General features: G+C 41.4%; 1 protein-coding gene across 1 annotated transcript in view; it reads left to right on the top strand.

Moving 5' to 3' along the window:
- LOC107695544 (probable JmjC domain-containing histone demethylation protein 2C) overlaps positions 1-26374 on the top strand; it is a 144785-nt gene that overhangs the window by 103459 nt on the left and 14952 nt on the right. Inside the window, exons 3-17 of the mRNA XM_016495517.1 lie at positions 3955-4068; positions 11451-11556; positions 12754-12878; positions 13249-13392; positions 13768-13812; positions 14262-14520; positions 15366-17014; positions 17441-17613; positions 18078-20236; positions 21314-21515; positions 22204-22418; positions 22603-22755; positions 23889-23978; positions 24102-24229; positions 25453-25666. Coding sequence (XP_016351003.1) covers positions 3955-4068; positions 11451-11556; positions 12754-12878; positions 13249-13392; positions 13768-13812; positions 14262-14520; positions 15366-17014; positions 17441-17613; positions 18078-20236; positions 21314-21515; positions 22204-22418; positions 22603-22755; positions 23889-23978; positions 24102-24229; positions 25453-25666 — 5776 coding nt within the window. The remainder of the gene's footprint in view (positions 1-3954; positions 4069-11450; positions 11557-12753; positions 12879-13248; positions 13393-13767; positions 13813-14261; positions 14521-15365; positions 17015-17440; positions 17614-18077; positions 20237-21313; positions 21516-22203; positions 22419-22602; positions 22756-23888; positions 23979-24101; positions 24230-25452; positions 25667-26374) is intronic.

Below are 26374 nucleotides of genomic sequence, written 5' to 3'. Positions count from 1 at the left end.
CCTGGTTTTCCTTTAAGAGATGTGGATCTGCTGTTGCTATATTTATCTGTCCTAGAAACGGCTCGTGTGACTGTAGCCTTGATTCAACTCCCCATACGCCAAAGAGGAACTACACGACAACAATGAAGCTCTGCTACAAGTCTGATAAAAGTCATGCTGCTTCTAGTAAATAATAATACACAGATTCATAGAATTAGATTGATACTCTTGGTTAGATGTGTCTGCACTGTTAATTTTAATGTTGAATGTCACATTTGTCATTCATATCAACCACATTATTTCTGTTGCTGTTAAAACAAGAAAGCTTTATTAGCATCAGCATGTGAAAGTCATGTAAATAGCATGTTAATGTCACTCTAGGCCGTGCTGTATTATGAATGACACAGTGGTGCGACTGCAACCCCTTGAGCCATATCTGCACAATTATAATACAGCCATGAGTAAAGCTGGGTATAGCCAGCTACACAATACAACACAAACTAAGTATGCTTGCATGCACTATTTTTTGTCAGTCCCAAAGTTTTGTTTACGTACACTAAACTTTGCAGTCTGATTCACATATTCATTTACTGTACACTTGCATTACATATTCTGAAAAAACTTTCAGCACATATGCAGGAGAAATCCACAGAGAATGCATAATTGCTGTTTTTGCTTGGACAAAAAAATGGTCAGAAAAGGTTCAGTTGGATCTAAATTTCATTTGGATCAATTTCATTTGGATTGATTGAGTTGTTTACATGAAGACTTTCAGTCTGATTGAGTCATTAGTCTGATTATAAGCAGATTACTGAGTTGCATGTAAATCTGGGGTCTCATAGAAATGCAGGTTTTAATTAAACTATAGGAAATTATATGATTCTGCACACAAATAAATCGTTAAATTATTGATGCAACATCATGAGGAAAAAGAATTGCAATGATTTAAGTGTGTGATGGTATTAACACAGCAATAGCATTGAGTGCCTTATTGCTAAAATGGCCGTATTGCATTGATAAAATATTTTATGAATAATATTTTATATAGCAATATTTTATCATATGTTTTACATAATATTTTATTAAGCAAATGCTTTACGTGCCATCATTCAGCTAAAATATATAGTCCCTTGACCTGTGCAGTTGCATAAATTCACTTTATAGTTGTTACTACTCCGAAATTGGTACCGAGAACCGTGGATTTTCACTGGTATCGGTACCGAATACTGAAATTTTGGTACCGTGACAACACTACTGTATAGCATATATTTTAGCATCCCTTGAATGTTGTATTAACCAATCAGCATCTAGAACTGGAACTACGTGTAGCAAATTTTTCGGTAGAAAATATTTTAATAATAACTCTGTTTTAATAGTAGGTTAGTACTCCATATAGAAGTCAAATTCAATGGCAGCTCACTTGACTGCTTGTGAGGCTGATGAAAGGTTTATTTTAGAAGTATAAATCCACAGCTAGTCTTTCCCCTGCTGCTGCAGGATCAGGTTCAGAGAGACATGCAGGCATTCAGAAAGACAGTCAATACAGATCATCTGAGCTCACATCTCAGCAATCAGAATTATTCAGTTAGACTGTGCTATCACAGAGATCTGTGGTTAGACGCTTACACTGTTTACTGGTCTAAAAATTCTTCCTGTTGGTCAGTGTGGTTATGCTTCACTTTCAAGGGCTGTTTTAGAGGTATCCAGACATGGGCATGTCTATCTGACCCCTATTGATAGAAATAGAAATGTTAGGTTGTGCAGCCAAAAGTCCAGCACGGATTAAGATCACATGCACATGCTTGTATAAAATGCAGTGACTTTTTTTTTGTCTCTCTTTCTCTCTCTCTCTTTTATTTTATTTTTTTAAATACTGTTCAGTTATTTATTGTTATTTGTTTCATAATGAGGAAACGGTACAGATTTCTCCCTAACCTTTCTTTCTTTTTCTTTTTTTTAACTGCAACACTGAAAAAAATGGTGTAGGATTTACATTAAAACTGTTTTCACTCAGAAGTTGCGAGTAAATTTCACAAATTTAATTAAACTTGAAATTTTAAATTAGAAAAACTGAAATAGTATTTTTTTACACAAAATACTCCAACGTTTTATTTACAGCTTAAAAAAAGCTTTTTTTTTTACAGTGTACAATGATTACAACTGCAACAAAAAGTCTCAAAACACTCGCTTTGAGAATGCAGTCTAAAATGTCACAGCCTTTTTTTTTTAAACATAAATGCCTGCTTTCCTCCCAGTGACCAGATGGCATGCATTTTCACTCACGCACACACATACTAAGTTCAGCTGCAGTTTTGTAATCTACTGTGAGGCCGGGCTTGTAATGAATCCAATTACTGTCCACTCAGTCCCGCTCTTGTGTAGTCACACAAGTGCCAATTTAAGCTTCTGCTTCAATTGGGGTCTCAGGAAAAGTCCTCCAAACTAAGGTGAAGCTGCAGATGTTTACTGTGCCGTGAGAAAGTACTCTCAGAGGCCAAACTGTGTTTAGTTCACACAGGTGCATGGTCATTAATGCATCTATTGCTTGAGTAGCATTACGTTCTTTTATTCAGGGTGCCTGCAGGTTCCATATAACTCCGACTGGATTCGTCTGAAAGAAGAAAGTCATATTCACCTAGGATGCCTCGGGGGTGAGTAAAACGCTGCCTAATTTTCATTTTTGGGTGAACTAACCCTTTAAATTCAGTTTGATCAAATTTAAGGTCATAAAAAGTCTCAAATATCTCAGATGGTATAACAAAAAAAGTTTTAATTAGCATTTTAAGAGGTCTGAAATTTGGGACCAGAAAAACATTAATTGTGATTCGACCTAATGTGATTATTAAACTTCAAAACACATTGATTTAATTTAATAAATGTGAGTGCTGCACATTCCATATGCTCACGGTTTCATTTGCATTCATAATCAGTGAATATAGTACATTTATGCCAAGCAATTGCTTATGATCTGCTGTTGATGAATTTTGACATTTAATTCAACTTAAACTCTTGTAGCTTTTCTCTGGGCTGCCCAGTCACAGGAAACACAAAGAACTTCTTTAAACACATTCAATATGTAGATTTTACTAGTATTGGCACAATAGTCTGTTTATTACTTTTAACAAATTATTATTATACTGTATCAGCAAAAATCCAATATCATTCAACCTCTTTGTATGTATCAATATATTAGTACATAACCCAATTACAGTACATATGTAACTATCTAATAAAACATGTCTTGAGTAATTTATACTTGCATTTACCCAGTTTTGCAGTTGAATGTGAGCCCCAGTCTTAATTAAGTGAAAGAATATCCGAATATAAGGATTATCCGTTTTCATAATCCTTTTTCTTGGTTTTCTTGGTTCACCCTGTTCATATTTTACCTGGGTTAGCAATGAATTTTTGGTACTCAGGTTTCAAGAACTCACAGTGTACGTTTTTGCATATGTACAAAGTTCCTGTAATAACATTTTTCGAATCACAAAAAAAAAAAAAAAAAAAAAAAAAAAATTGAAACCTGTAGGTGTTTTCTCTGTCACAGTTCCTCATTTTCAGCTGTTCCCTCGGATGCTGAAACTAAACACAGCACATGAAAGTTTATGTGACTGTATAAATCATGTGAATACTCAATGACGTTTGCACTGAGGTAGTGTATGATTGGTGGCATGTTGGTAAACAGTTCTCTGTTATATTCTAGCAAATTAACAGTAACCCCTATGTAAATACGGTGCTGACCCCCATTCAAATGTTTTTTTTACCCAGCATAAAACTCAGTGTGAAGGCCTTTAATAGTCAGTCACATGAAGCATGTTTGCATATGTGTATGTACTGTTTAGGTAGGATGGATGTGAAAAGGGATGCATCAAACTTATTTGTGTTCCATTTGAGCTGTCAAGCATGACACACTTGTTTGTTTTAGCTTCTGACACCCAGATTATTGACTAACCAGAGTGTTTTCTGTCCTTACAGACATTCAAGCCTCTGGTAGGGAAGACAGTATTAGGGTCCATCTCAGCCATCGAGTTCTTCTCTGACAAACACCTGGACTTCCTGACGGATGAAGGAGCCTGTCAGCCCTATCAGGTGAGAGTCTCTCCATCTCATTTGCTTTGCATTCTCTCTCACGTATCTCTGCAGTATTTTGAAGTTACATTAGGCTGTTTACACCAAGCTAAAAGGTGACTCGCATTTCTGCCTGTGTGGCCTTGTTCGTTTACGAATTTTGGCTTCCAAGATGAATCTTCTGGTTAAAGACCCTCAGGTTGTGCATCCTTTCCATGCGTTCCTCCAAATCCGTTGCTAGTATTCCTCTGCCAGCTGAGTATGTTCCCTCCAGCTTCAACTAATGGGCCCTGCTAGGTGGATGGGTATACAAGCTGGTCAGCTACATGAGTTTGCCTCCGTGGGCGCTTCATGCTCAGAGCGCTAATAAGGACAACAAACAGCTTCTTCTATTGTTCTGTGCTAAGCCACTCTCATAAACAGCATAATTAATCTAGCTTAGATAAAACACACAGTTGCAGAGAGAGAGGCTCTGAAAACAAACACACATGACAGATGGGAGGAGATGCTCTCCACTGCTGGATTCATATTCACAACATGTTTTATCCCCAGTGTTGCAGGCTCACCTCCATCCTGTACGACGGATAATGAAAAGCCATCTGCCAGCAAATTATCGACCGCTCTCTCCCCTGAACCCAAACCTGGGCATAGCATGTTTGGGGAAATTGTGATCAATTTAAAAGCGGGTCAGTTGTGGTTTACTGTGGAGTGTGGACATTCTTTCATTGCATTGGAACGCCTGTGTTCATATTTCTGTAGCTGAAAGATCTAGTGTAGATCTATGGGAATGATTGTGGTTAATCTCTGCAGGAAGTAGAAAAGAAGAAAATACATGCTGATGGGTTTTTAGGTTTGCAGTAAATGTAGCAAGTATATCAATAATGTGACTGAATCAGAAGCTCTGTTCCAGAACGTTTGTAGGGATGTAGTGCTGAGCTTATAATGCAAAGCTTGTTCTAGTAGGCAGGGGAAAAAAAGATACCTTTTAAGATAACTCAATGCATACCTACATATTTCCACTAAAATCTCAGTGCTGTGTGAGCTTCTGCTATAGTATTTTTTCATGGCAAACTGTGGTGGCCAACTCCTTCTGTCATATTACTAATTACTATCGATCACAGCAAATTATATTATTTTATAATATTGTATGTTTATATATATTAAGAACTACAAGGGTGCTATAACATGCATTAAAATAAACTGTCAGATTCGCCGGTCAGTTTTTCTATCAGGTTGACGTTTGTAATCGTGGTGCAAAAATATAAAGAGAATCTCTGACAGCTGTTTTCTAATGTCAAAAGCTATTTGTATAGCGCTGGTTCATGTTGCCATCCATGTTGAGTATTTCATATCAGTCGCTTATGAGATTCCTATGTAATTAGGTTGCTACTTTAGAGCTTATGTTGACATTGCATGAGTGTGTTTCACTCCCAGGTGAAACTGAGGTTATGGTGCTACAGTCACAGACAGGACACTCTTACACTCAACCGTTTGTACACCACAGCATGTCAAGAGGAAGCAGGCAGGTATTTGTTCATCTCTACAGCGCCACTCACAGCCAAGAAATGTCCTCAAAAGGAGTATTCCTCAGTCCCTGCATCTGTGACTCTCACGGGACCCTGTCACATTCCAACACATCATCGCGTTGTGGAAACAAAAATCCCGCCCCTTTTCAAAAATCCGAAGTCTGACCTCAGAAGTGCTTGGGAACTTGTTTGCTTGCTGGAGTGTGATGAGCTGGCTTGCTCACATCCTCTCTTGGCCTCTTTTCTCCTTCACGGATTTTTTCCACAGTGCAGCCCGATTCAGGGACGGAGGGAGGAGGGGCTGGAGCCCAGGAATCTGTTTGGCATAATCGCAACAATTGAGGCTCTGTGTGCGAGGCCAACCGGCGAGAGTGAGAGAGAAACAGAAAACAGGAGTGCTGTTATGGTGTGCATTACTGGAAGAGACGTCTACACGCTTGTGACTTACACTCATTATTCTCTGTGGGCTACATTACTGAGCAGGGATTGGGTCTGGGCATGCATTTGCATTCGTTTATCCTTGAGTGAGATAGAAGAGGAGGAATTTGACCTCTGGCCTCAATGTGGCCGCGTAGAGGACTTGAGAACTCTGTGTAACAGTGAAACATGTTCTTGTTTACTGTCATGGCAGTTAAGGTACATTCACACTGACAGCCATTAAATTGCTGGAGGTCACCAAGTCGCTGTGCTGTTGGTCTCTAATAGCTGTATCCAAGCTTATCAGTACTAGATGGATTCTCTGGACGTTTATCCACATTTTCTAAGCTGATTTTAGGGCAAATTCTGCAGAAATTGACATAATAACAACATAATATTATAGTATTAAAACAATAATATTAGTTAAAATATTTAGTGGTTGACCAATGTGGATTTTTTGATGCAGATATCTAGAGAACTGGTATCACCTGTCAGTCTTCAATGAATAAACAGCTGGCAGTATGTTCTATGCTTGATGGCCTGTTCCGTATTTCACCTTAGATCACCAACTTTAATTAAAAACAAATGACTTCTACTTGCTTTTTGGCTGCAAATTGCTGTCTGTGTCAACAGCCCTTTAGTGTTACGCCCACTGTGTTGAGTAGTGGGATTGTTTTTACAGCTTGCGTATGAAGCATGCAGAGATGCCTGTGATTTCTCTTCTCTGCTGCACATCACAGTATCCCCCACCCCATAATGCTCTAACATTTGTGTGAAATTGCATTCACGGATACTATTCAACAAAAAAGAGCATACATCACACTTGCATACTCTCTTTTAATGAAGAACCATATATCACACACATACACATGGCTCAGCCACCCTCCCCCATATGCTTACACACATTCACACACAGACAGCTACCGTTTTAGCATGTATATTTATACACAGGAATGCAGCACTCCCTGAATGATTTAATCCACAACGTAAAGAATTACTCACTGTAACTGCGCTTAATAAATTACCTCAACAACATCCTGCTTGACATGACACAAACCCATATGAAAGACACAATCAGCGCACACACACTTGTATTACCCCAGCAACAAGCTTTTTTCACACACATCACGTATGTAGTATTGCCATAGCAACATGAGTGCACACGTCATCTACTCCTCAACAAAAGCTTTTATGTTTCTACACCCATTTTTGATTTTCCCACTGCCGCAGTGGTTAATTGCACTGATATTTATGCCGCTGTTATAAGACGTCACCATTAATGCTATAATAACGTTATTATGGTATCTTTCTTCATGTCATTCCAGCTTTCTGCAAAATGAATCATCCTCTGAATGCATCGTCTTTGTGAAAAGCATTTGTAGAGCACTGGAAGGAACATCCTGTCTCTGTGCTCTGTGCGCCCGTTTGTTGTTTACACCTCTGACTGATGCAAGTATTGTGTCAGCTCCCCACGCTGCCCGCTACCATGGCAACACTCTGCCTGCATGTTCTCTTTCCCATCTTCCAGCCGAACAACATACTTTTTTAGCATCGGTCCATCCTCATATACACCTAGAGTTGTTCAGTATCATTATCTCTGTAAAAAATTGTTTGTGATTTGAAGCAGCGTCCTTTGTGCTAGACAGGATAGATGAGGTGAATTTGTGGTTGCGCATGCGTGTCTTGACCATTTCAAACATCATAGACGGTGTTTAAAAGTGCTCATGGAAGAGATGAGTTTTCAGTTGTTTCTTGAAGATTGTGAGGGATTCGGTTGTTCGAATGTAGTTAGGTAGGTCATTCCACCAACAGGGTATTTCAAACATTATAGACAGGATTTAAAAGTACCTATTAGTGTACTCTATTTCCTGTCCTAAAACAACATTTCTGGAAGCAAAACTGTGCAAATGTACCAGCATCTGCTGGCGAAAAAGTGTTTGTGCAACTACAAGGACCTATACCAGTGTTTCCCACAGACTTACACTCTATGTGTGGTGGCACTTCCCCTGGGGAAAATATAGGCTATATATAAAACAGCAGACGTGCTGATTGATTGAAAATGCAAATTAATTCTCTGCCAGCAGGAGGTGCTTTTGGAGCAGCAGAAATGGCGGTTTCCCCGGTAATGGCTGTAATCAAAGCAGCGCTCCGCTCATAAACACTACTTTAACGGGCATTATAGGAAAGATTAAATGAAAATGACATGGAAACTTTTCTAAAGACAGTTCCAATTCCTTTCAAAGATACATTAATATAAAAACACCCACGCATGCAGTGCTCATGTTTATTCAACGAAGTCAAAAAGCCTTTTGGAAAATCTATTTGTGGCGGTCAGTTTTGATACTGTGGCGGGCTGCCACACATAAATCTGTATACATCAGTATGATATGATTGTTCGAAATTTTTAATAGAATTTAATAGAATGTGGCCTGGTCTTTTTGTTATACATGGTTCTGTAAATTTGGCCTCTCTCACTTTGACACTAGTGCTGTGTTCAAAATATCGATACGACGATGTATCGTCACAGAGATTTGACGATATGAGTATCGAAGGTGAAATTCAGTGCAGTCATGTATCGTGATATGTATCGTATCGTGGCCTCTGTATCGTGATACGTATCCTATCGTGACTTTGCTGGTGATACACAGCCCTATTTGACACGTGCTCCGGGCTCGGGTTGTGAATCTTCAGAGGACAGGACGACATTAACGCAGGAGCTGTGCTTTTCAGAGAGGGACAGATCAGGAACACGTCTGCCCTTTGTGTGTACAGAGAAAAAGAGCAACGGAGAGAGACAAGTGAAGGAAGCAGAGGAATGCTAATAGGAGCTCTCAGTCATGTGGAGCGGGACGGTAATGGGACTTCATTCATTCTTAATGAACACATTGTTAATTTCACTGACGTACAGTAACGGCCTGAGCTGCACCCTCTATGATGACTAGACTAGATATTGATTTGAATTTGGCACATTAGAGACCGTTTTTTATAACATCACATGCGTCTTCATTTTAAACCTGCTTTTCTGACTATGTTGGAGTTTTACATGTGGTTTTATTGAGTACTTGTGGTTATTTGTGGTTAACTCGAATCTAAACACATTTCCTGCAGCAAATTGTTTCACTCGAAGAGAAAATGTACAGAATATATTTGATGTTTATTACAGTAATGTGGTCCACAATTTTGGACCAGTAGAATTTTACTTTGGGCGGAGCTATTTAGCATGCAGCTACAGAAGGGAACAAAAAATGTTCTATCATGGTTGTTGAGGACAAAAACTCATTTACATGGAAAAGATATCTTGCTGTGCCTGGTTAAGGACACAACATAAAATAACGGTCACATTTACCATTGTTCAGCAAAGTTTTGTGAAATCCAATCATTTTAATAGGAATCCACGCAAGGCAAAAGATTTCTGTACACAAATTTCGCAAGTGGTTTAAGTTTGTAAAGCTTATTTGCTGCATTAACAACTTGGAAGCTTGGTTAGGACACGATTTAATGCTGTATCTACACTGCAAACAAGTTTAAGTTAACACATTGTAGACTTTAAAATTGAAGTGTTTTAGTTTTGTTTATTAATCTTATATAAGTCCTTGCACACGATCACAGGCTTGATTGTTATCATTGATGCAGAATGGTTTTTAGGCTTTATATAAAACACTAACCAGCAGCTGACATGGGTTATCCATCTATAGCTGTCAGAAGTAATTGCACAGTGGAAGGAAACATTTTATAGTTGAATTTGTACCACCTCTGTCTCTAGTCCATGTGAAATCCCAGTCTCATCCAATCAGCATCAGCTTGTCAACAAACACAGATGGTGCACAGACATGTTTTCTGGACCTAATTAGGAACCACGGTGTCATTTTACGGGTACCACCCTATAGCACGTTCTTGCGGATCTGCACGGCACTGAACCGTGGTGAAGAGTGCTATTTATTCAGTGGCAGACACACTTCTGCAACTTATGCCTGTCTGGTACAGCATATATGAATTAAGCATGTCACATGGACAATCTGAATAAGATGTCTCTGAAACGTGATTCCTTTGGAGAGCCAGGGAACAGTATGGAACACTTCTGAGCAGCTGTTGGATGGTGAGAGGCTGTTTTTCGGGTACATGGAGACGGGCTAGAGAAAGTGTGCGAGCACCACGCCCAGCCTTGTTTCCAGGCCGCTGGACGGAGAGCAAGAAGGGGGAAGGAAGATGCTTTTATCTGGGTCAGAGTTTGGATCTGGAAACACTTTTCTATTTCCCCAGTGCCGAGCACCACCCTGCTTTCGCAGTGTCTTCCACCGCAGCACCATGTGGAAAATCCTGGAACATATTGCTGTTAAAGTGATGGATGGCAGCCCGGTGCGGAATGAGGTGGGGGATGGAAAGAAAAGTGCATCTGCTCCGTCCTTCACGAGGGTGTGTGTGCATAGGAGGAGGAGAAGATGAGATTACAGCTGAAGTCCTGCTGACGGTGCTCGACCAGACTGGATATCACCTCGTAATGGGAAGGCTACTTTTTGATAACATTTTGGATAATTGTTTAGAAGGTGCTCCTAAAATTTTGATCGTGTTCCTAAATTTTTTAAGTTAGGAGCACAAGTGCTCCTAAAAAGAAAAGTAAGCGTAGAGCCCTGCAGTATGGGCTTTTGTTTACACTGTGTGTGTGTATATGTGTGTGTGTCAGCAGCGGGGTATTTCCAGGACTCAGTTCATGTGTTCATCAGGCCTGCTGTGTGATTGTGTAAATAACTGGAGCTCCTGTCAGCCCCTCGCCCTCTCTCCACTCCTCGTCACCATCAACAATTAATGGAAGTGCAGGGCGGATATCCCTCTCACCCTGCCAGACCCTCACACACACACACACACACACACACACACACACACACAACACATCTGCTTGACTGCTGGGCTCCCGCAAAGCGGAAATGCAGTGTTGCCATGCATGAGGAGGTGTGAGAGCTTTCCTGTGCTTGTTTCAATTTCTGTGGGTCACTGGCCTTCATCAGATTGTTCAAATATCTCTGTGACTGGAAACGTTTTAGTGGTGATTGCAAAGCCTATTGCTGTTGCTCATGCTAAGGCTTAGGGGATCACTAACCTTATGGATAACGCTTTGTGGCATATCTTGCCCTGCACCGTTTGGGCCACAAACCTCAACCCCTCAAATCAGGAAGTTTGCTGAGGAGTGGCTGTCATTGTAAGCAGTTAGACTTAATCTCAGACTTTGGGTGAAATTTTGCAGGTAAAATAGGTCCAATGTTAGTAGCATCACTCACAGAGACCAAGCAACTTTTTGCTGGTTAACATGGCGAATTTGTGTGACCAACTATGTGGAGAATTTTTTCACCCTCTTTTGAAACTCCAGGTTGATTGAGTGACCTTCAACACTGATCTGACTTTGCATTGCGTCCTTATAGTTTTGGAAGTTTTATGTTGACTTTTGTGTTTGTTTGTTTTCTGCAGGATGAGTTGGACAGTTTAAGTCCTGTTTTTAGGGACTATCCACATCTCCATGAAGAAGTGAAAGCGTGGGTGAAAGACCAAAAAGTTCAGGAAATTTTTATGCAAGGTAAGGTGGTCACATTTCATCAGTTATTCTAAATGGGTAGTTGCAACTTTTTTTTCTAAATCTTGTGCTATTTAGATGACACAGCATCAGTAATTTGAGCCCACCATCCTGCTTTTTGTGTTGAAAAGTCAACATTAACTCAATTACCCTTTTTACTTGCTTAAAGTGATCTCACGTTATGTCATGTGAGATTAAATGATGATTCACCTACAAAAATATTTAACAATGAGGGGAGTCGTTTTTTCCAAACCAGCTGCCAACTCACATTCAGTTCTAGCTCCTCTCTGGTGCAGAATGCCCAATTTCTAGGATCCAAAATAGAAAAGTCCGTTCCTTTTCATTTGGAAATGTGTGACATTACAGAAGTAAAATGAGTGTTAAAAACAAAAAAACAACTACAACAAAACCTGATGTGGTTTTTAAAAATGACAGACTGCTCACTGTACCTGGCTGGTTCAGGCAGAGGGTGTTGTTTTGGTCTTGGCAGAAGGTCTTGTTTACAAAGTCCATAAAAAAATTCCAGGCCCACACTTAGTGATAATTGTTGAACTTGGCAGTTGACAAGGGCAGAATGGAAAGTATCTCAAAGCCAAAGGATTTGGTGGGGAAACAGAGAACAAAAAGGAAAATAAAAACTGTCTGGTTTTATGCAGACGTTGCCCCATGGTTTATGTGCATGTGCAAAATGTGTGTGAGGGAGATGCATTTTGGGTTGCTGTAGGCACAAGGACAGTGAAGGGTTAGCTGATCTAGCAGGGCATATGAGTGGTGTGTTCAGGAGTAATTAATGGGAATGATCTGCCCTGCACTAATGAGCTCCAGTCAGTTTGGACACCTGCCAGCATTCACTGCGGCTAACAGCATATCACAGATACAAGGATTGATGTGTCATTCCCTGAGGTAAAGTTCACCCAGAATGAACAAAAGGAGAGCTTTGCAGAATGCTCACATTTTTTCATGCAATGACAGTAGACAGTGACCAAGTGCTATATAAAAAAAAAAATAAAAGTAGTCCATATTACTCCTGCTCTATTTTTTTAATAAATTGAAAATTAATGAAAAGCATCATGCTATGTTTGATATGCCAAACTGAAATTTTGGCACTCTGAACATTCTGCCTTAGCCTGTTATTAATGCTGTGTATGGTTTTATTGGATGTGAGTTTTTGAAAGTGTTTCTGGTTCTTGATATTTTCAGGTCCCTATTCATTGAATGGCTACCGTGTGCGAGTTTACAGACAAGACTCAGCCACCCAGTGGTTCACGGGCATCATCACCCACCACGATCTCTTTAGCCGCACTATGGTTGTCATGAACGACCAGGTATCTGATGCCTGATTCAGTGTTTTAGTTCTGAAAAATGTTATGCTTTTTCAAGTGTCTTCTTTGTAAAGTGGTAACTACATAATAAAAAAGGAGACAAATTATTATTTTATTATTATGTTTTATTAAATCATTGTATTGTAAAAATATTTTATTACGCAAATGCATTATTATTATTTTTATTATTATATACAAATAAAACATTATTTTAAACAAATACACAATCAATATTGTAATTGATAATAATAGTATTTATCATAAAACCGAAAATTAATGTGTTGAATTGTAATGATTTTACTGCAGGCCTTTTGTGGTTCATTTGTTTAAAGCAAACAAAAAAAATTACTGTCTCTTCTGTCTCTGTGTACAGGTACTAGAGCCTCAGAACGTTGACCCCTCCATGATACAGATGACCTTTCTGGATGATGTGGTCCATTCTTTACTAAAAGGAGAGAACATCGGTATCACGTCACGACGCAGGTCTCGCTCTAGCCAGAATAGCAACACTGCCCATGTGAGTGTAACCTACAAGAGCACACACATATCACACATGCCTATATATGCTTTTGTTGCTAGATGATCAGCGCACCTGCCTTCCTGGATCAACGTTGTATTCACTTTAATATGCCAACTTGTATTTCTGTCTTGTGCATGTCTGTCCAAGTGTCTGTTTGTCCTTATTGCTGGATGTGGTGTCTGTAGCTAGCTTTGAAGTAAAGTTCCTATGTGCTTTTTTACAGTCATTTTTAAGAAACCTAGAGCCTTGTAGAAACACATATCATTGCTCCCTTCATCATTAACAAGACTTCTCTGTTCCACCTTGTTTTTTGTTTTTGTTTGTTTTTCTTCTCTGTTTCGCTGTTTTAAACATTAATTGGGGATATGCAAGCAGACCACAGGAGGGAGACCAAGCGGCTCTACAGGAATCTCTCAGGTACCGGGCCGCACCTCCCTCTCTCCATAGATTTAGAGCTGCTTTTATACCACCTGCATATCCCTGTCTATTATAATTATTTAGCATTAATTTATTACTAAGTGCTAATTTATTACTAGTGCTAATTTTCCAATAAATGCTTACCCCAATTACCATTTCACGCACTGTGCTTGCATGAATTAAATGGATTTGGGGTGTAAAATATTATTTTGAGATACAGGGTTGGAAAGCTTTGTTAAGAGCCATAGGAACTCTTCTTTAAGCCTAGCTCTGTGACCATTTTTTTACAGACGTGTGTAGTACACTTGTTGCTGGCAAGGAGGTGTTTTTTTTCTTTTTGATATTGGTGGTTTTTAACTTAAAAATCTCTCACTCTCTATAACCTAAATCCATTACAAGCCATCTCATGCTTGTGTTTGCTGTTTGTGCACCATTTTGTGTTTTTTCAGGGTCATTACACGCGTGCCCAGGCCAATAGCCCCAGGCCCGTGATGAATTCCTCTTGCTCCACCCCCAAACAGGCCTCTCAGGGCCAGCAGCAGCAACAATCCCAGCATGCTCAGCAGCAGGTATCCCAGCAACACCAGCAGCAGCAGTCCTCACCAGGTCAACAGCGCAGCTCGCGATCTTCATGTCGGAAAGGCTCTGACAGCAGTGTTCCAGATGATGAGAAGATCAAAGATGAAAAATTGGACAGTGGAGGAAGAGGTAAAACTCTGATCGTTGTTACAGTAATCATACTACTGCAGTGTTATGTAAATATGATTATGGTGCTTTTACTTGAAGTATGCATGTAGGCAGGTCGGTCTGTCAGTTATGAAGAAAAAATGTTACAACTGCTCCCGTTTTCCCAAACCTGTCTCTCCTGTCTTTTTCTAAACATGGTGAATATAGTGGATATTTGTGTTACTTGTGTTAAATGTTTTCATAAATAATTCTTAAAGGATTAAAGGTCTGTGACTGAATTGCTTTGATTCAGTCATGTTTGGAATTTGATGGAAAATGAAACAGTAATTGCAGCACCCCACTCTGAGGAATTAAAACATAATTAATCTCTTCTAGATTGATTAGATTTTCCCCTATTATGGTTTTCATGTTATACAAAGGCTTTTATGTTTGGCATGGTCTAGTCAGTGTAAAATATTTAGTTGACAAAACCCTCTACTGGATAGTTTCAATGCTAGCTTTTGGGTTGAATGGTCGCCTGGTAAAGATAATTTAGATCCTTTCATCATAATTCCTGCAGTACAGTGTTTGGCAGGGTGTTGGGTCTTTGAGAGATGAGGTGAGTGCAGCCACTGCAGTGAAATGGACGTTTTAAGTGTGCATAAATTCTACCAGAGTCCCATCTATCACACTTCTAATTCAGCACTTAAGATTCAATCAGCCTTTAACCTAAATGTACAAAATGACATCATCCTGATCCGTGCTTGAATAATCAATTGGATTGAGTTTCTTGTGCACTCAGCTTGCATGGAATTGTTTGCTGGTGGCACGATTTGTGTCTGTGTTGAAAGTTCTACCTAACAGAGTTGGTCTCTTTTTCATTCTAGATTTGTCTAAAAATAAAAGCAAGCAGACAAACAAGAGGAGGAAAGCAGAAGAAGAGGACAAGAAAGGCGCTCTCAAGCGGCTCAAAACAGAGACGTCTGACCTCTCTGAGAGCAGTGACTCTGAGAACTCTAATAAGCGGAGCATAGACTCTTCATCGGAGCACAGTTCAGAGAATGAGCTCAAATGCAAGAGCACTTCAAAAGTTTCAGAGGAGGAGGAGAAGTCCCAGGGATCCAAGCCTGTGGACGAGTTGAGTGTAATCAACAGGCTGTCTCCCTGGGATGAGATGCAGGATAAAAGCGGCAAGCCAATGGCCATGGAGGTGGCTCAGCTGGCAGAGAGCGAGCGGTCGGGAGAAAGGAGATCTCCGCTGCCTCCTCCGGCCTCCTGTACACAAAACCAAGCCTCTGGACAGACAGAGGTCCAAAGCTGCATTGTCGAGATGAAAAGCACTGTGAAAACCCTCTCAAAGGACCATTATGGCACAGGAACACCTCGGACGCACACGCCCAAGTGCGTGATTGATATCACAGAGGATGCCAACACGCAGCCTAGATCCAGAGAGAACTCTGAGGCAGTATCGGCCCTGCTGGCATCGCAGAATTGTGATGCCTACGTCCCTGAATCCAGACATCTGGTGCTAAATGCCTCCCAATCAGAGTGCAGGAGGCCGGATGGCTCGCAGCAGCAGAATGCTCGCAGCATAGGCGAATTCGCCCACTCTGAGGTCATAAGGCCGGTGACATCAGTGAGTGAGTCAGCAGCCCTGGGCGAGAGAGGGAAGCTCCAGCAGCAGTACACATCTATGGTTATTAAAAATCCCTCGCTAACCGAGGACATCAGAAAGACCCATAAACTTAGTCCTTCCCCTGACTTGCCCAAACCTAAGTCCAACTCATCCCCTGACATTCTCAAGCCCAAGTGCAATCCTTCACCTGACATCATAAAGTCAAAAACCCACAGCATTCACGAATCCTCCAAGCCCAAACCAAATACATCTCCTGAGGTGTCCAAACATAAACCGCGCCACCCTGAAAACCCACCCACAACAGGCCGCTTGGCACTCAAACCCGAGCCAGACATACCCCGCTCCAGTTTTAAGCCCGTGCCAGCCCGAGGGGCGCCACCCGAGTCAACGAAAAGTCCGCTTGTCATCGACAAAAATGAGCATTTTACAGTGTACCGGGACCCTGCGTTGGTGCGTCCTGAATCAAATAGCAACCACGTGGCTTACCTGCACCCACACCTGCATCCACTACATGGTTCTTCTCATGCCACGTGTCTCACGCCCAGCTCACATCACCCGTCCCACCTCCTCCCTTCTTCTTCCATGAGCCACTCTGTGCACCACCCACACCTGCTGCCCACAATTCCACCAGCCTCTCTTCTGAGCAGCCATCCCCGGCTGGACTCCCCTGGACTCGGGCACTTGACTTTGGCCCACCACCATTCCCACCAGCAGCAGCAGTTCCTCCAGCAGCAGCCACACCCACCCCTGCTGGCCCAGACGCATGGAGGTGCCTCGTATAACCAGCTCGGCCTCTACCCCATCATCTGGCAATACCCAAACGGTACCCACTCATACCCACCTGGGTACAAGTGGGTACATCCGGAAAATGCTGTCAATTCAGACTCCAGCCTACGGAGGGTATGTGTGTGCGCGCCTGTCTGTTTACTAGCCATGATTGTTATAATTTATATAGACTGTAATTTGCAGCAGTGTGTGTTGTGAATTGAAATGCACAATGTTCAACTGAGGTTGTTGTAAGAAGGCCCCTTAGAGGAGGGACAGATACTCTGCCTCTCTCTTGGTTCTGTCAGGGATTTGTTGTTTTGAACTCAGCCTGAAACAATCTACCCTAAAGTAATAAATCATAATGTGTGTGAGCACATGCTTGTATGTGCTGTATCATGTCTGGACACATCTCCAAGATTTTCATGTTCACGGTAATTCACTAATTTGAGGAACAGTCATTCTTATGCACAATTTGTGTGTTTTGACTTGTCGAGAGAGAGGTGTGGTTTGCCTTGATTGCATTATGACCTTCTCTTTGTTTGTGTGTGCGCGATGCAGAACACTTCGAGCCCCTGGCTGCACCAGTCCACTCCTGTAACCTCAGCAGACAGCATGGGAATTTTGAGCCATGTCCCGGGCAGACCAGCCAGTGCAGAGCCTCATCGACCCATCAAGATCAATTCACACTCCAGCTCGCCGCTCTCCAAAACCCCTGGAGAACTCCACAAAGAGTGAGCATGCACACACTTGTGTGTCTCTCTGTCTGTCATTAACACACATGGTTAATCCATTCCCACAGTCCTGCAGTGCCTGGAAATGTGGCTAGCTGTTAAATACCTTGTGACCTGAGGTGGAACAAATGCCATGTGATAGAAGCACTGTACGCTCATTCAGTGACTGTGTGCATAATTAAACTATTCTATTATAGCCCCCCAGTGCAGTTACCTAATATCTGAGAAGGAACACATTGTAGCACTAACCCTAGAATGAATATTGGTCCAGCGTTACTGTAACTATTGAACAAAAACCTCAAAATACTCAAAGAGTTTGATATTTTCAGATATGCAGTTATATCTAAACATTTGTAGATTACCAGTTTAGAATCACCAATTTAGAGTGAATTATATGGTAAGAATCAATCATGCTGACAGATTTTTTTGTGATGCTGATTGATTTTTTTGCTTCGTTCCTTCAGAGATCAGGAGAAGAATGTGTTTGTGGACCCTATGCGTAACGTGGCCAATGCCCACCTGAAGCAAGAGCCGGACCATAGCCGGACGCCTACCAACAAGGAGCTGCACCGTCTCTACATGGAGTCCCCCCATAGCAAGCAGCAACTACCATCATGCATGCCTCAGGAGGGGCCAGACCGTACCAGCAAATATAAGGAAGAAAACCGTCGCATCCTTCTAGAGAGCATTGAAATGGCCCCCTTCACTGCCAAGATCCGTGCCGGAGAGACCGAGCGTGAGTCCTACCCCCGGATTTCATCCCAGCCCAAAAGCCACGAGAAAGAGGCGGAGCACTCTATGGCTGATCTGTACAAGTACAAACACTCTGTATCTCAGTCCCTCCCTCTAACCAACTACTTCACCACTCTGTCAAATAGTGTTGTAAACGAGCCACCAAGACTTTTCCAATCCAAAGATCTCAATCCGTACTTTGACAAGGCACCCGCAGCCTCTAGCCCCTTGTCCTTGGGCTCGTACAACTCTAGTCACACCAAGTCTTTGTCCAAGCCTCCCCCTCTCATTAAGCACCAGCCAGAGGGAGAGGGACTGGTGGGCAAGATCACCGAACAGCTCAGTCAACAAGCACCCATACACTCACTCAGTACCTCAGTGTTGACGGTCAGTGAACGCTGCAGCCCAGCTATCTCTCCCTCTAGTCAGCCCAAGGGCATGCCATCCTTGCGTAGAGCGCCAGTCTTTCACCCGCCCACCCAGCAGGCGCTTGACCGCAAGGAGGGGGCCTACGGTCGCCTTTCCCCACCTACACTCACCCCCATCCAACCTGTCAGCTCAGCAGGGAAGGTGTCAGAACAGCAGAAGCCGCCCACCCTGCTCCCAGAGCTCAGGGACGAGAAAAGCGGAGCCGTGCTGGGCTCGACCGAATCCTGCCGGCCTGGCGGGGAAGCAAAGAGCCATGATAAAGTGGCCTGGCATTCAGAGAATAGTCAAGGGAAGCCACAGGCAGCCATGGCATCTGTTATTGTCCGCCCTTCTACTTGCATAAAATATGACGGCTCGCCAGGTCCCAAGATGGCGCCTAAAGAGCAACTCGGTAGCAGATTGTTTGCTGGACGCACTCAGGCAGACTGCCTGAAAGTGGCAGAGAGTAGGGAATCTGGGAGAGTCATCCTACCAAACACGAATTTGGAGGTTCCCAGTGATCAGTACAGCAAAAACCTGATTAGAGCATCACCAAGTGTCATTCCCAGCTCAGTGGCAGTTGTGACCAATTCTGTGTGCAACACTAGGACTAATGAAACCATTGCTACTGCCAGCAGCACTTTTAGCACGCAGAGCCACAATGGAGCAGATCTGTCCTCCATCTCTGGCACTAGTGGTAGTAGCAGACTGGTAAGCTCTGCTTCCAAATGCCGCCCTCCCACTGTTGTTGAGTCACAGGAGGGAGGCTCGAGAACCACCTCTCCTAGTGCGCTGCCTCAGGCTGGCTCTACTGGCCCTACACAGGCCTACTCAAGGAACTTTGTTCACCTGAAGAAGGCCAAAGCAGCTCTGGCTGCAGCGCAGTCTCGTGGCTCCAGCAGTGCTTCCGAGAGTGAAAGTGGTAGTGTCAGATCCTCTCAGGACTCGCCCACCATCGCCCAGGACAATTCCACACCCAGCAATCCTGCCAGCAAAGCCAGCCTGGTGCCCAATGGACAGCCAGCACAGGTGTGCCAGTCTAACTATCACAAGCTCAAGAAAGCCTGGCTCACGCGACACTCGGAGGAGGACAAAAACACAAACAAATCTGAAAAAGGTGGGAATGCCATTTCTGAGCTAATTAAACCATGCTCCGTCAACCTGATTGCCCCCGCATCTAGTGATGTGGATCTGGGCAAGGACAGCAAAGGACAAGAGGACAAGCTGTCCCAGGAGGACAGAAAGACACGTCGTACCCCCAAGCGCCCATACGAATCGGGTTCTGAGAGCGGTGATGACTCAGACTCTAGTGAAAGCAAGCTGGAACAAAGAACTAAAAGGCAACCCAAGCCCACTTATAAAAAGAAGCAGAACGACATGCAGAAAAGGAAGGGAGACAATGAGAAGGAGGAGGACGAGGTGAAGCCAAATGGTATTTTCCGTAGTGCCAAGGAAAAAACCAAACTCAAGCTGGCCAGCACCAGTAAGTGCACTACAGTCTACATCAAAAAAGGTCTTTTTTAAATGGATTTTTTACTTTCTTTGGCACATATGATATTAGATAAAATGAATACGTTGGTACATATTCCAGGTCTTATTGGGTCTACGTTATTCCCCCGAAGAAAAAAAAAATCAAAATGAAGTAACTTCGTCCTCCAATAAAGCAACGATTTGGCTGATGATACCTTGGCTTGAAATAATGTTAACCAATAGCTGAATGGCTGTTTAACAAATTTTAAGCTGTTGTTGTACTGTGGGTAATGCAGTTTTTAATCTGATGATAGTTTTAGTAGTTAATAGTAAGTAGCAATTCAGTGCTGATTAATGTTTATGTAATAAAGGTTTCAAAACAGTCTCCATGTCTTGATTAAAAAAGGCTCCTCAAAGTTAATAGCCAGTGAAGCTTCATGTAGGCAGTAGACCTCCACAATCCACTACAATCCATTTTTTTGTTTACCATCCAATTAATTCCTGATTTTAAAAAATCAAGTTCTTATTGAATATTTTGTTTCTCTCAGATTAAGCAGAGTAAACATTTCACAAGTAAAATGGGTTGTGAATGGCTATTTCATGTTGTCTTGAACTTAGGGGTTATTTTAAGGTTTGCAGTGTGTGAGAAAGAGAGCGAGGTGTATTTGGTGAACATCTGGTCGGCAGCTGTGTAAATGGTTTCTACTAGAATGCTCACATTTATGTGGAAAACATCTCCAAGAGCACTTGGGCTTTTATTAGCACTGTCTGATGATTGCTGTGTAGCAAAATGGTGCCTCTTTGTAATTGCATAGCTTCTAAAGCTGTAGGTCACGGTAACAGTACAGTAGGTCACAACTGTCAGGTTTCAAAAATGTTATGATTGGTTGTGGTAACAACATAAACATTAACTCTTCAAACCCTGCACACTTCTCTCATCATCCCCACCTATTGATAGACTGATATATCTGGGTCAGTCTAATACTTATTCCTGTCTTTATTACTTAGTTAATGTTTAATAAATGTTTTTATGCAATGTGTTTCCTAATGGATGAAGTAATTGAATCTGTGGTGTGTAATCTGTTTATAGATGGCATTCCCCGATCAGTACTGAAGGATTGGAGGAAGGTAAAGAAGCTAAAGCAGACGGGTGAGTCCTTTCTGCAGGATGACTCATGCTCTGAAATTGGGCCCAACTTACAGAAGTGCAGGGAGTGCCGCTCCGTCCGCACCAAGAAAGGAGAGGAGCCTGCCCATTCACCTGTCTTCTGCCGCTTCTACCACTTCCGCCGGTGAGTATAAAGCAAAGAACACGTTTGCATTGCATCAGGCTACACGGTAATACTGATTATTTGTGTGATGCAGTAAATAAGGAGGGTTGTTACTGCAACAGAAATAGGCAAACACTATAGTACAGTAAACAATGTACAAAATATAGAACATTCCAAGAAAAACAGAAGATGGTTTCTAGGTTTAAGAAATTATAAAACGTCTTGTTGCAAAATGTTTATTAGATGGTCATGGTGAAGTAATTAAATTCCTATTTGTTTCACAGTAAGCAAAACAACATTTCCTTGAGCTGTCTTTTTTAAAGTTAGCCTTGTTAACCTGTAGCGTTAATTGTATTTAAAAGATCAGTAGGAGTCCCGTCTGTGGGCACAAAGTGAATGTAGAGTGATGTTTCCAGTGGTCAAGCTTGGAACATGGATTCTAACCATTTTTGACATGGGTAAAAATAGTTGCTAGGCACCTTGGTGGTTGTCTTTCATTTTTCTTTCCATTTAAAATTGGCCATCATCAGATGCATCTTGATTGCTCTGACGTTGTCTCATGGCATGTTCAAGTATTAAGTACTTGTGCTTTTTTCTGCCCTGTCTTGTGTGTACAGTTTTCTCCTCTCTCTCATTATGTTGTTACAGGATTGCACTTAGGGATGGAAATAAACTCTAATTGCACATTATCTTTCTTCCCCATCTCCAGCCTCTCGTACAGTAAGAACGGAGTGATCCGGATTGATGGCTTCTCCTCTCCTGATCAATATGATGAAGAAGCACTCAGTCTTTGGGCCCCAGAAGGTTATGAAGAAAACAGCCTGGACCTGGACACTTCCAAATACATCCTCAGCTACATTGGAGACAAATTCTGTCAACTAGTTATGACTGAGAATACAGCAACTACATGGATAAAGAAAGATGGTGAGCTACACTGCTCAATAGAATCCATGGAAAACCACATTTTTTGTGCTAAAACATTGTTACCAGTGTACTATTATATTTACAGCAGCCTGTCAGTCTGAAAAGAGAGCGAGAAAGGAAAATGAAAAACGTGAGTGAGCTCTGTGAATGTCCGTTTCATACTTCTGTTTGCTTTGCTCTGCAGCCAAGATCGCCTGGAAGAGAGCGGTGCGTGGGGTGAGAGAGAGCTGCGACGCATGTGAAGCCACATTGTTTAACATTCATTGGGTCTGCCAAAAATGTGGATTTGTGGTGTGTTTGGACTGTTACAAGGCCAAGGAGAGGAAGAGCTCAAAAGGTCAGTCATCATTTTCATATTCACCTTTGAACACTGACTGTGCTTGTACACTCTTTCTGTTGATATGTGGTAGGCTTAAAAACCATAACAGAACTGGAAAAATGCCCCGGATATTTAAAATGTGAGAGGGGGAAAATCTGTAGTCATTTCCTTTGGTTTATTTATGTAATTGACATTTTTTAACAGTAGTGACCCAGAGCTGTTAGATTTTGATGTTCTTTGTCTCAGAAGTGAGTGTTGTGGAATGTGAAGCAATTCTTAAAAAAATAAAAGAAAAACACTCACCATGGAAAAAATCCCAACAACAAACAGCACAATTGAGTTTTTTGTAGTTGTGATATATTGTACATTATTTACAGCTACTTAATAATAAATGTTAATTCATTTTTTTAATTAACTGAAATAATTGTTCTAATTGAATTCATTTTTTATAGGAACTATTAAAATTGTTAGCATTATTTGACAAAAAAACACACTGTGTATTTTTATTTAAATAAACAGAAATACAAGTAAAAAGTAACAGAAATATCATAAAAACAAAAAATGCTAGATATCTTCTTGATAAAGTTAATTTCTTACTGGCATGCAGGAGTCAGTGTTATTTTAGTATCATAGAGACTAATATCGTTTTTTATATTTTGAACAAGCTTTTATTTTTTTATTTTTTGTTTATTGTAATTTTACTTAAAGTTTTATTAATAACCCTGGCAAGAGTAAGTGTATAGTGGTTTAGTTTGAATGGCTTGTGTGTGTGTGTGTGTGCTGTAGGATGTAGCAGTTGTTCTAGGACTGTCTAGCTCAGCTGTCCCAGGGGTTTGAGATACGCCTCTGTCTCTGTGTCTTCCTCTTCTGTGTTCTCCTCATTTAAGTCTCCCCTTCCTGCAGCATCTCCTCCTGTGTTCTTAGGCTTGAATTCTGCCGCAGGGCATTAAAAAAACCCTCCAGCTCTTGAAGTGTCATTTCTGCTGAATCACATCTGTGTATCTTTTCCTACAGTGCTCAGAGCTCGTTATTTATTTTGAAGCATAAACACCACGACTCCTCTACGGGAAAACGGGCCAGTGACAGCGCCCTTCCTGTGTTTGTTGTCACTCTCAGCCTCTGTGTGTAATCCACCTTTTCTTATTTCACAGATAAAGAGCTGTATGCCTGGTTGAAGTGTGTCAAGGGACAGCCTCATGATCACAAGCACCTGATGCCTACACAGATCATTCCAGGAACTGGTACGGAAAGAGACACTTTCACTCTGGAATGATCCCAGATTGCTTGTAGTTACACCTTTAGATGGAGGTAGAGAAAAAGACAACTGTATCTTTTGACTTGTTTGTTTTGTCTGTGTGTTTTAGTTCTAACGGACTTGGTGAACACTATGCACATGCTCAGGGAGAAGTACAGCATTAAATCACACTGCTCATGTGCTTGGAAGAAGAACACCCTCTACAACAAGCTACCCTCCACCAATGGCGTCTCCCAGGTATGTGAGTGTGTCATTGGGCAGACCTCAGTCAGGGTAGATGACATTTTTTGAATTTTACACGAATTAAACAAGCTATGAGGGGAGTATGGTTGTTGTACTGTATGTTAAGTGTTTGATGATTTTCCTACATAGCAGTTTTGTTTTATTTTCTAGTACAAATATCTAAAGATACTTAAATTAAGAACCACTCAATTCAAAGGGAAAACAAGTTTATTTTTTGACTCCATTGGCAGATATTTTTTCTTGTTTTAAGCATAAACTTACAGAACTCTACAGATGACATGTGGAAAAAATTTAGATATTAAGAATTAGATTTTCAATATTATGATTAAGAATTTGTTGCCATTAATAAAGAATTTGTTCCCTTGTTTTAGTTAAATTGTCACCACAAATTAAGAGTTTGTTCCCTTGTTTTAATTAAATCACAACAAGGTATAAGTTTTGGGAATTAATTCTTCTTCATGTCAATGATTTAACTAAAGCAAGGGAATGGACAGAAAATTGTGGGAAGAAATTCTTAATTCATGGCCACAATAAATATACTCACTTGATTTGATAAAAATTTTCAGAAAACAAGACTTGTGTCATTATGTATCTCAAGCAAATGTATCTTGATTTAAAAATGTTTAGATATTTGTTCTGGGAAACAATATGAATATATGAAAGAAAATTGCTAGTATAATAGCATAATAATTTAAATCTATTAATTATAAGGATCGGTATCGGACATAAAAATGGAAATCTGCCTTGGCAATTTCTGTAAAATGAATCAAATCCAGTAATCACATGGTTCAGTGTGACCAGCGTGAAAAAAGTAATGTATTTCATGTGATAAAACTGTCTGTTCGCAACAACCAAATTCTGTTCAATAGCTTGTAATGTTGATTGTTCAGCTGCCAAATCATTAAAAAACAGACCTGATTTAAGGCCTTGAGACAATAAATACCATTGAACAAACTGTGCATCTATCCCTCTCAGTCACATTTCCATTCACATGAAATTAAATAGAGCATTAGCCTTGACTAGAGTGTGCATGCTCTCGCTGTAAACACAAACTCTCACACTCTCTCAATCACACACAGATTTTCACATTCTGTTCTGCGCTGGAATGTTTTCACATACAGTCCTGCTTCATCTCTCAGCCACTAAAAGTCCACAATATTTCCCTTCACTCTCCTCAATCTGCTGAGCTTTCTCTGACACACACTTACTTGTCACAGGTGTTACAAAACGTCCTAAATCACAGTAACAAGATCTCCCTGTGTAAGCCCGAGGGCGGCCAGCAAAACTCCTCTCCGAAGGTAGAGGCCAATGGAGGAAGCAGTCCTGCCAGCGACACCAGCACCGAGAGCAAGTTCACCCCACCAGAGTCCCAATCGCCTCTGCACTTCCTGGCCGATCTGGCTGAGCAGAAGTCCCGCGAAGAAAAGAAGGGTGGGTACAGAAAAAATAAAACTTAAGGTACGGTTGAATTTATTGGTAGCCAGGGGCCGGAGGTCTGCCAGGTGCCCCCGTGTTTTTCCTTTCTCTGCAGGCGTGTGCATGCTTGACAGGCCGCCAGCATTCCTCAGTCCTCACATTCAGTGGTGCGTGTTACAGGCCTTCTCAGTTGTGAGCTCCCACATTCTAAAGGGTTCACCTAACCACATTTATCCAGTTCTTCAGCTCCTCTCACATGCCGAAAACACGCCGCTCTCTCCAAATGAACTGCACTTAAAAGACCATCAGCCCTGTGGTCATTGACACACGTTCAGCTCAGTTTGTTGCCCAGTGCGGCATATAGAAGTTTCTTTATTTAGCAGTGGTGCTTAAATTGCGCTTTTTGATAAGTCTGCATTTTTGTTGTTTCGTGTCAGCTCTTAAAATATAATAATAGAGTATATAGTTCATGCCATGGCACATTGTAACGTGTTGCTAGCATTTTGAGCAGTTTTTTATTACATTGCAGTTGCTTGGTAGTTGCTACGGTGTTTTAGGACCTTGCAAAAAGCCCAATCTCAAGTCTCTGCGATATTTTGTTCTCCAGAAATGTCTCACATCCTTCCTTGTGTAAAGTCAGTGGGATTTTTTAACCCCTTTTTATTCTTCACCCAAATGAAAATTGTACATCTGAAAAATGTAATAGTGTGCAGGATTCCTCAA

This window comes from Sinocyclocheilus anshuiensis, unplaced genomic scaffold (genome assembly GCF_001515605.1).
Source record: "Sinocyclocheilus anshuiensis isolate Anshui unplaced genomic scaffold, SAMN03320099.WGS_v1.1 scaffold466, whole genome shotgun sequence".
Classification (NCBI taxonomy): Eukaryota; Metazoa; Chordata; class Actinopteri; order Cypriniformes; family Cyprinidae; genus Sinocyclocheilus; species Sinocyclocheilus anshuiensis.
Note: the sequence above shows the minus strand (reverse complement) of the source record. Positions and strands in the feature narration are given on the sequence as shown.